Source organism: Wolffia australiana, chromosome 12 (assembly GCF_029677425.1).
Source record: "Wolffia australiana isolate 7733 chromosome 12, ASM2967742v1".
Classification (NCBI taxonomy): Eukaryota; Viridiplantae; Streptophyta; class Magnoliopsida; order Alismatales; family Araceae; genus Wolffia; species Wolffia australiana.
Genome location: NC_135846.1, coordinates 3,872,209 through 3,882,697, shown reverse-complemented (window position 1 = coordinate 3,882,697; position 10,489 = coordinate 3,872,209). Strand labels below are relative to the sequence as shown.

Below are 10,489 nucleotides of genomic sequence, written 5' to 3'. Positions count from 1 at the left end.
TAGATAGAGAGTTATAGAGAGAGAAGTAGAGAGAGAGAGATGGAGATAGACAGAGATTGAAAGAGAGACAGATAGAGGTACAGAGATAGGTAGAAAGAGAGAGGTATAGAGATAGATGGAGAGAGATTGAAAGAGAGAGATATAGAGATGGATGGAGATAGATAGAGAGATATAGAGAGAGAGGTAGAGAGAGAGAGTGATGGAGATAGACAGAGACTGAAAGAGAGACAGAGAGAAGTACAGAGATAGGTAGAAAGAGAGAGGTATAGAGATAGATAGAGAGAGACTGAAAGAGAGAGAGAGATATAGAGATGGATGGAGATAGATAGAGAGATATAGAGAGAGAGGTAGAGAGAGAGAGAGATGGAGATAGAGGGGGTGGGGTCGTGCCTATAAATTCAAGTCACGCGCATAACACAAGAGAGCTTCTTTACCCACTCTGGGCCTTGTTCCTCTTCTTCGCCTTCCCTCTCCTCCTCTCCTTTTTGGTTTTACCCGCACGCAGTCGTCATCCGCCATTAAAATTTTGATTCTTTCAATGGCCGTCCCTTCCTCCTCGACTCCTCCCCAGAAGACCCTTCTCCCGTTTTAAACACTCACCTAAGAAAGGCGATTTTTTTGGGTCTCTCTCTTTCTCTCTACATTCTTTCTTCCCCCGTTTCTCTCTCTAGAATTTTCTCCTTTTTCTTCTTTCTCTCTCTACCTTCTCTCCTCCTCCCTGGCGTCTCCTCCTCGCCGCCGCTCTCCTCCGGCGGCTATAGAAGCCGAGGGCTTCTGGGGAAGAGATTTTCTCGTGTTTTGTAGATATATATTTGTTTGAGATTAAAGGAGAGAAGTCTCGCCTTTGAAATTTCTCTTAGAGAGTCTGATAAGGGCATGGGCAAGCAGGGGCCTTGCCACCACTGCGGAATCACAAGTGAGCTTCTTCTTCATCATCATCTTCTTCTTCTTCTCTGTTCCTGATCGTTCTCCCTTCCTCTGCCAGTTTTCGCTTATGTTCTTTGATTTTCGTCCTCAATCTATACTGTTTATTTGTTTATTTGTTTGTTCGATGGAAACAGAGGGCTTGATAAATGACCCATGTTTCATTTCTGCTCTTAATCTTCCTTTTTTCCTGTAAATCTCCTCTCCCGCTCATCATCTTCATGATGATCATCATTTATTTCAGAAAAAAATCGTCATCATCTGCTTTTCCCCCCACCTGCTCATCCAAATCTCAATCGTTTTTTCCTCTGTTCTTTGATTCTCTTTATCTACAGAGGGCTTGACCAAATGACCCCTGTCATTTTCTTCAAAAAAATAAAGACCCGTCTCACTTCTTCTCTTCATCCTCATCATCATCATCATCTTCATTCTTCTTCTTTCTTCAAGTGGCGATACCTATGCTGATCAAACTCTGGGTACTACCTATGGTGGATGGCTTACGTTATGTTGAAGTCCTTCCTGGAGAAAAAACTGTCTTAAAAAGTTTTGTCACGAACAAAATATACATTCATCCCACTTCGGCGCGTGGATTATTTCTTCTCCTTCCTGTGTTATTTTTTCTGTAAAATATCCTCACCTGCTCTTCTTTTCTTTCTCTTCTTTTTTTTTACTCTTTTCTTTCCCTTCTTCCTCTTCTTCTATTCTATTTCTTCTCTTCTTCTTCTCTTTCTTTCCCTCTTCTTCTATTCTATTTCTTCTCTTCTCATCATTCTCTTCTTCTTCTCTTCTCTAATTATTTTCCTTCTTTTCTTATTCTTCTTCTTCTTCTACTACTTCTCTCTTCTCTTCTTCTTCTTCTTCTTCTAATTCTTCTCCTTCTCTTCTTATTCTTCTTCTTCTATTTCGTTCTCTTCTTCTTCTTCTCTTCTTATTCTTCTTCTTCTACTTCGTTCTCTTCTTCTTCTTCTCTTCTATTTCTTCTCTTTTTCTCTTCTACTTCTTCTCTTCTACCTCTTGTCTTCCACTTCTTCTCTTCCACTTCTTCTCTTCTACCTCTTCTCTTCTTCTTCTTCATCTCGCCTACTTCTTTTCTGTTCTTTTTCTTCTTCGTCTTCGTCTTCTTCTTCTTCTTCTTCTTTTCTTCTTCTTCTTCTCTTCCACTTCTTCTTGTCTACCTTTTCTCTTCCACTTCTTCTCTTCTTCTTCTTCTCTTCCACTTCTTCTCTTCTACGTCTTCTCTTCTTCTTCTTCATCTTGCCTACTTCTTTTCTGTTCTTTTTTTTCTTCTTCTTTTTCTCTTCCACCTCTTCTCTTCCACTTCTTCTCTTCTACCTCTTCTCTTCCACTTCTTCTCTTCCACTTCTTCTCTTCTTCTTCATCATCTGGCCTACTTCTTTTCTGTTCTTTTTCTTCTGCTTCTTCTTGTTATTCTTCTTCGTCTTCTTCTTCTTCTTCGTTTTTTCTTCTACTTCTTCGCTCCTACTTCTTCTCTTCTTATTCATATTCTTATTCTTATTCTTCATCTTCTCTTCTACTTCTTCTCTTCTTCTGCTTCTTCTTGTTCTTCTTCTTTTTTCTTATCTTCTTCTTCTTCTTCTCTTCTACCTCTTATCTTCTTCTTCTCTTCTACCTCTTATCTTCTTCTTCTTCTTCTCACCTACTTCTTTTCTGTTATTTTTCTTCTTCTTCTCGTCTACTTCTTTTCTTCTTCGTCTTCTTCTGTTTTTCTTCTTCTTCTTCTTCTTCTTCTCTTCCACTTTTTCTTTTCCACCTCTTCTCTTGTTCTTCTTCATCTCGCCTACTTCTTTTCTGGTCTTTTTCTTCTTCTTCTCTTCTACTTCTTCTCCTCTTCTTCTTCTTCATCTGGCCTACATGTTATCTTCTCCTTCTCTTCTTTTTATTATTCTCCTTCTCATCTTCTTCTTCTTGTCTACTTGTTATCTTTATCTTCTCTTCTTATTTTTCTCCTTCAGCGTCTTCCTCTTTGTCATCATCTTCTTCCTTTTGTCCTACATATTCTTCTTCTTTGTATTCTCTTCCTTCTCTTCTTTATCTCCTTACTTTGCTTCCACTTTTTAATATTTTTTTCCACTTCTTATTCTTCACATTCTCTTTCTCTTATTATTATTATTACTCTCATCTTCATGTACTGCCACTTCTTGTCTTCTTTGTCTCTTCTTCATCTTCATCTCCATCATCATATCATCATCATCATCACCGTCATCATCATCATTATGATCATCATCTTCTTCTTCTCATCCTCTTATTCTCTTTTTATTTTTCTTTGTCATTTCTTCTTCTGCTTCTCCTTCCTCTCTTCTTTTTTCTTATTTTCCTTCTTTTATTTGCTTTTTCTTCTCCTTATTCTCTAATTGTTCTTGTTCGTGTTGTTGTTCTTGTTCCTATCCCTGTTCTCCTTTTCGTTGTTTGCTTCTTGTTCTCCCCCTTCTCTTCTTCTCCTTCTTCTCCTTTTTCTCCTCTTCTTCATCTTCTCCATCTCCTCCTCCCCCTCCTCCTCCTCCTCTTCTCTTTTTTCTTTGCTTCTTCTTGTCCTCCAACTTTACATCTTCTTCATCTTTGCTTCTTCTCTTCTTTCAATTCTTCTTCATCTTTGCTTCTTCTCTTCCACCTCTTCATCTTCTTCATCTTCTTCTTCCCCCCTTATACTTCCTTCCATCCTCTTCTTCTATTCTCGTCTTTACATGGTTCTCTCATCCTCTTCCTCTTATTCTTCTTCTTTTTGTCTCCTTTTCTTCTTGTCTTGTTCTTCTTCTTATATCCTTCCTCTTATTCTCCTCTTCTTTGTCTTTTTCTTATACTCTTTTTCTTCTCTTATTCTCCTGCTCTTCCTCCACTTCTTCTTCTTCTCTTCTTCTACTCCTTTTCTTCTTCTCTTCTTATTATTGTATTCATATTTTTCTCATACTATTCTTCATGTTCTATATTTCTTTTTATTATTCGCTTCTTCTTCTCTTCCTTTTTCTTCTTTTCCTCCTAAAGACCATCTTCTTCTGCTTCTTAGTCTTCTCTTGTTCTTTTTCTTCCTCTTCTTCTTCTTCTCCTCATTGTCTTCTAATCCTCATCATTATTTTGATCATCGCCATTTTTTTCTTCATTTTCTTCTAGTCTACAAGCAAGTCTTTTAAAGAAAAAGAAAGTAGTCTTTTCAAGAGGAGATACCTTGGCTGTTTTGAATGAAGTCTGAAACCATCTATGCTGGAAGATTGTATCTATTCCAACTTCTTCCCTCAGTCAAAGAATTGTCTTAAATACTTCAATACCAACTGGATGGACCTTAGAACGGATAAAATTCTTTTAAACATGACTATGACATTCGAGATTATTATTATGATTTTGATCACTAAGAAAGATTAAACCATCCAGGCACCCCACTTTGGCGCAATGGGCCTCCCGAGAAGCCAATCCTATGCAATGCCTGTGGTTCGAGATGGAGGACAAAGGGAACACTCACAAACTACACTCCTCTTCATGCTCGCGAGAATGTTGACCTGAAAGAAATCAAAGTTCCCAAGGCCAAAGCTACCGACCAAAAGTTGCACAAGAGAAAGCAGGCTGAGTTCCTTGAGCTTCGGGTCGAGGTTGAGGGTGAAGGCGAGGTCGTTGTCACTGATCAGAACTTCCACAGGGCTTTGGAGGAGGATACAAGCAACAGGTCCAGTTCTGGGTCAGCAATATCTTATTCGGAAAGCTGTTCCCACTTTGGAGGTGCAGATGGGAGTGAACCAGCAGGTTGTTCATCTTTTGGAACTAATTCATGCATTAGATTAATGGGGACTATGAAAATACATAAGCTTCCATTTATGGCGTTATTACTTCTGCTCTTTTAGTTAATTCCGATGTGGATCAGGACTGAGGGAACAAACCCCTTGTAAGACTTGTCCGTTCCCCTCAAGGACAAGATTAATTAAATTAATCATAAAAAGCCTTTTCTGTTCCTAAGGCCGCTTTATTAGGATTCTTAGTCAATAAGTGCTTCTAAGTTGAGAACTGTGCGATCCCCCTTCGATCCTTGTCCGTTCCCTCGTTTGCTATAATACTGGAGTTGATTTAAAGAAATATATTCTCTCATTTCTGGCCACTTGGTTCCCATTTTTTGTTGATAATTGCCTAAGTTTTTTCAAAACTAGGTGGACCCTTTTGAAGACCTGTCAGTTCACTCTCATGCACTATACTAATTGAGTTAGGTTACAGCAACATAATCTCTCATTTCTTGCCACTTTATTTTATCTATAGTCTATAATTGGTTAAGTGTTGCTCAGGACCGAGGGAGCAAACTTAATCGAACTCTCATATCAAACTTTTCAAATATCCTCATGTCAATTCTTATCGTCTTTAAGGAATTAACTTAATGGAACTCTCATCTCGCTATATTAATTTTTTTCTTCTTCATAGTAGCAAAAGTGCAGAAATACTAATGTTGAGACCTAATTAGTTTTCTGTTTCTGGGTGCCAAGAGACTTGAGTCTTCAATAATAAATTAAGGTTTATGGTTTAAAGAAAAATTACCTTGGGGATACAAAGGATGTTATGACTTTATTAAGCGTTGTTTCTCCGCATTGTTTTAGAAATAATGAGTAATGATGCGTTATCACTTTGAGTGTTAGTTTTATGATCCCCACTCATCGTTTCCTTGGGCAACAAATGTCAATATGCTTACTTTCGTCATCCCTAGATTCATTTAAATGAGCCAGACTTTTCCAGATAAACTTCTTAGAAGCATTGTTGGTGTGCTGATTGTTAATATCTTGAAGCTCCCTCTGAAATTTTGGTGCTTTATTGCTCCTCTTGCTGGTGCTCTAAAATAAGTTCCAAATTCAACCCTCAAATCGTTGGTCACTCTGAATTCATTTTGCTATCCGCTGGATAGAAATTTAAGATGATTCCCATCATCTAACCTTCCCCCATTAGTGTTGGGTATTTACATGGTCACACAATGCTTATCAGAGGATATGTCAAGGATACTACATCTTGCCAATTATATATGTTGTATAGTTCAGCTTCTTAAATGATGTGGCATGTTCATTTTCATTGATTGTGCTTCAAAAGCATGTTTTCCGTTGTGTTTTCCCCCCTTTCCACTCACCATCGCTTTCTCTACATATCTTCTTCAACAATTTAATTTTTTTGGCGACGTGAAATGCAGATCTTGTTTCCTCTTAGGTTTATATATACCCCTGTTTACCTATTTAACAATCATTCCCTCCTGGCCTTCCAACATTTGACTTTACTGCTATCTTTTCTTATTTCTCTCTCTTTGTGCTCATCGTTGACTCTCCCTAATTCGCTATGTGCTCAACTTTGTTTCATTCAGGAGCAGTACAGTGCAACATATGGGATTCTCTTGTACCATCTCGCAAGAGATCATGTGGGGGCCGGGCAAAGCCGTCCTCAGTTGAGAAGCTGACAAGAGATCTTCACTCTATCCTGCACCAGCAGGCTTCATACATATCAGAATCACCAGAGGATGATCTGGTTTATGAAGCTGGGCCACCCTTGGGATCGTTTGAGATTGGCAATGGCAGCGTCCTCCTCAGGCACCCAAACATGGCGACCCTTGATGAGGAGTCTGAAGCAAGCTCCCTTCCAGTCGACAACAGCAAGAACACCCCGGGCAGTGAATCATATTCTGGGGTTTCTTCTCTTCCTGTAAATAGTGTAGGCAAGGATTTTGTCAACGAAAGGGTCAAGAGAACTGTAGAATCTGAAGAGCGTGTGAATAGGTATTTTCCTTCTCTTTACTACATAAGTTTGTCCGTGGGAACAAGACATTTTCTCAAGGGTATTTCCCTCATGTGTCCTTAGAACAGTTTCAATTTGAGTACCTATTACCCTCCTTCTGGGGTGATATACCGTTTTTTCTTACATAGGGGCCTAACCTTATGATACGGTCCCCACTCCTGTCAGGGGTATGTCCTTCATTTGTGGGCAGAATAAGTTCTTTTGAATTGTCTGTTTCCCTTCATTAAGATTTATCCTCTGGATTTTATCATACTGGAGTGTTTATTATATGAAAAGGTTCCAACCCTTCTCCGGGTTATTTTTTTGTTGTTAAAAAGATTCCAACCTTAAGGAAGCACCCTTCAGGTTCACCCGTCATGTTTTCTTATATTGTGTCGGCTTCTTGTATGATAGGACCCCCAGCCCTTGACAGGGGTATTTGTCATTTGACCTTAATACAATTTCACTTTAAATACATGTAGCCTTTCTCTAAGATTTATCCTATTTATTTTCTTATATTTTGATGAGCTTCTGTTTGATAGGATCTCCATCGCTCTTAGCAGTATTTCTCTTTAAATATCTTTAGCTCTCCCCTTTGGAGGGCAGTCCAGAAAGTGTTGAATTGGGCAAGAGAGATCCTTTCAAAGTGGTTACAGGCCACGATCTGGACCTGTAATTGCCTTTTATATTTTCTTTCTATCATTCTCCCTCTTTCTCTTCCCGTCAAAGATCATTCCTTGAATGGAGGGCCACACAAGTATCTCCATATTTGCTGTACTAGTAAGGCACAAAATAACTATTAAAATCTGACATAATTTATCTGATCTCACAGGGACAAGGCATCAACGGAGAAGTCCTCTTTGCTGAGATCTAAAGACTCACCTCTAACATGTGTGGACTTGAAGGTGCATTCTTTAGCGTGACCACTATGATTGAGATGAGTTTAAATTTTCTATCTAGTTTGATTCTTACTATTTTATTTACAGGAAATTGTTAATATGGAGGTTTTTGTGAAATATTTGACTATTGAAGAACAGAAGCAGCTGACAAAGTATCTACCTTCTATCGATGCTAGCAAACCTCCCGAAAGGTGTGTTCTGGAAGTCCACTTCTTCTTCATCTCCTGAATATTTTTTTTTCTCCTAATAGGTATTCATTTTAGCTGCAGCTTTATGGGAATGTTCTACAGCCCCCAGTTTGCAGAGAACCTGCTCTACTTCAGGCAACTGCTTATGGAGGGAACTTTTGAAATGAGCTGCTCAGGGCTGACTCCAGATGAATCCAGAAATTTGAAGAAGCTTGTATTAGGAAGTTCAGTGAAATCAAAGTGGGTCGAATATCATACAAGAATGAAGGTATCTCCTCTTTCTTTGAGTCTTCATTTGTTTGCACGATAAAGAGAGATAATTTTGAGATTATGGATCTTTAGAGAATTCTTCCCTGTCAGAGCATTAAGGACAATGAAGATAAAAGAATGAAGGAATTGAAGGCTGGGAGTGGTACTCTCAGGAGCCCTAATGATCGGCCAAGCGCAAACCCTCAAGGTCAGTGCCTTTCTTACTCATGTTCTTAAGTTCTAATGTCTCCGTAAATGACCCTAAATGAATGGACATCATGAAGAAAAAGGAGGACGGGTACTTAGAATAAAATTAACGGTCACAATTTGCTATGAATTTGGTACCTAGGATGATCTTCCTAGATGCCATCATCATCCTAGTTGCCAAACCCTATCACCCAGTGATTGTTAATCATTCATCGTTCATCCATCAGTGGAAGATGAATCGTAATCGGCATCGTCATCCTTCATTCTAAGCCCTAGCACATGTGGCCATTTGTCTTTTATTGTCATCTCCAAGTCATTGTCATTCTCATGCTGAGCACACACTGACAATTCATTTTCATTGTAATCTTCATCCATCAGTGATCATCATCATCCCCAAATCTCGTCATCCTCATAAACATCGATCTTTAGGGTTGGACAAGTGATGATGCCAATGCAGGGAGGTGATAGTAAATTCATTATCTGGGGGTGACGATGGTATTTTCATCATTGACATTCTCGATTGTCATTGACAAGATTCATCAGCGTTGCCATTATCGATTGTTGATGATATCATTATCGTTCATCCTAGCCACCCATGGACGACGATGACTGAATTTTTGGCTGATGATGAGGACGGTAAATACGGCTTGAGGAGCCATACTACTTGATGGAGTTTTTATTGGCCACCTTAAAACCTTATCACTCTTCTCTCTTAGCCTATAGGCTTTGAAAATCATTATAACCCTTCCTATCACCTGCTAGTTTATCTATCATAGCATTAATTGTCTGCATGCCCAATTGCCCAGCCATCTCAGGCACTCAAGCAATAATTCAAATTTTTATGTTGCTTGATTGCATGGTTGCTATTGAAGGGAACTGCTGTGTCTTTAAGACTAAAGTTCCTGAATTATTTCTAAGGGAGCTCTTGATTTTCAAAAATCTTAGATATGAAACTTGCCCGTTGATTTCCGAATGAGTTCATGACACTTACTCTAAACTGTGAGCATTCATTTCTTGGGTGTGTGAAAAGTTGTTGCCATTGAAACCACTGTATTGGGAAAGAGGTGTATCCACTCTCTGACTGGGACCTTTTAAGGAAATGGGAGTCTAATTTTGTTGGAAACTGGCTTGGATTCCTTTTTTGATCTTCCTATATATTCTGTATCTGCATTGGCCCGTACGAAAGAACCATGCTGTGTCCATGCATCCTATCAAATAGCCTTCATGTGCTCTAAAGAAATAACTTTTGTTAAACGCAGTGCATGGCATTGATAAAAAAAATCAACCATTGAAGATGGAACATTAACATGTATATTAACTTATTGAACACCCAAAAGTATCACCAACTGATGCCTATCATTGGAAACGTTTGGGGAAAAGAAATGCATTTTTCTTAACTAGTTTCCCCCACGACCTTGAAAATTTCAGAGAAGAAGTCTATAAAGAGCCCCAAGAGGACAAGTAAACCAAAGGTTGCGAGTCTTCGGGCTCTGAACTCTCAGGAGCCCATTTCCATGGAGAACACACTTTCTTTCTGTCCATGGAGTGGCACGTTTGCTTCTCCATTTCAGTCCAACAATGAGTGTATATATGAAGAAGAAGATGTATTGGTGGATGCAAGGCCAAATGGGTCATTTCCAGAGGCCGAGCTTCTCTCTGGGGCTTGGAAGCAGAATGCAGGCCTTATCAGTATGTCGGCTGAGAGTGGGGCCTCCTGCAACCCTACTTCAAGCTCAAACTCTCAGTCACTCAAGCACTGGGCTTCATGAGTCTGGTCCCAAAAATCCTCCCCATCTCCTGATTTCCCTTTTTTTGTTTATTTTACAAGCTTCTTTGAAGTGGTTCCACCATCTTTCCTTGTATAGAAGTTGAAGCTTGTGATGTAACTCAAAGATGAGGAGCTTTTAATCATCAGTAAGGAGATGCAAATATAGAGGCAGTCCTCCCTAACTCAATCTTCCCCTTGAGAGTCTTTCGTAGTTCATAATGCTTACATGTCTAACATAATTAGTAGAATATATTTGTTGCCTATAATCTTTATTAGCCAAAAAAACAGGGGCCCTTGGTTATCTTTAAGACATCATTAAAACATGTGTGGTTTACATATAACAACATTAGATTATCTATTGTTTGTAAAGTTATAGCTTATGGGCCAGTTCTTGAGTTAGCAAACTATGCTTCTTTGGACATATTTTAGAGTTATAATGGTTTGGTTGCAGTTCTAGAGTTAGCAAACTAACTCATGGTTTGGCTTAGATCATGAGTGATATGAAGTGTGTCGGC

General features: G+C 39.0%; 1 protein-coding gene across 3 annotated transcripts; it reads left to right on the top strand.

Annotated features, from left to right (window-relative positions):
* The first annotated feature begins 429 nt into the window (after positions 1 to 429).
* Positions 430 to 10,156, top strand: GATA26 (GATA transcription factor 26). 3 transcript variants are annotated; one of them, XM_078583644.1, is made up of 8 exons: positions 430 to 916; positions 4,309 to 4,674; positions 6,257 to 6,665; positions 7,496 to 7,568; positions 7,650 to 7,753; positions 7,826 to 8,018; positions 8,111 to 8,207; positions 9,635 to 10,156. In XM_078583644.1, exons 1-8 carry the CDS (start codon positions 877 to 879, stop codon positions 9,973 to 9,975), a joined length of 1,623 nt encoding a protein of 540 aa, XP_078439770.1. In that variant the 5' UTR covers positions 430 to 876; the 3' UTR covers positions 9,976 to 10,156. The 3 variants fall into 3 exon arrangements, with proteins under 3 accessions (XP_078439770.1, XP_078439768.1, XP_078439769.1); XM_078583642.1 differs by having other exon boundaries at positions 8,093 to 8,207; XM_078583643.1 differs by having other exon boundaries at positions 432 to 916; positions 7,832 to 8,018; positions 8,093 to 8,207.
* The last annotated feature ends 333 nt before the right edge of the window (positions 10,157 to 10,489 follow it).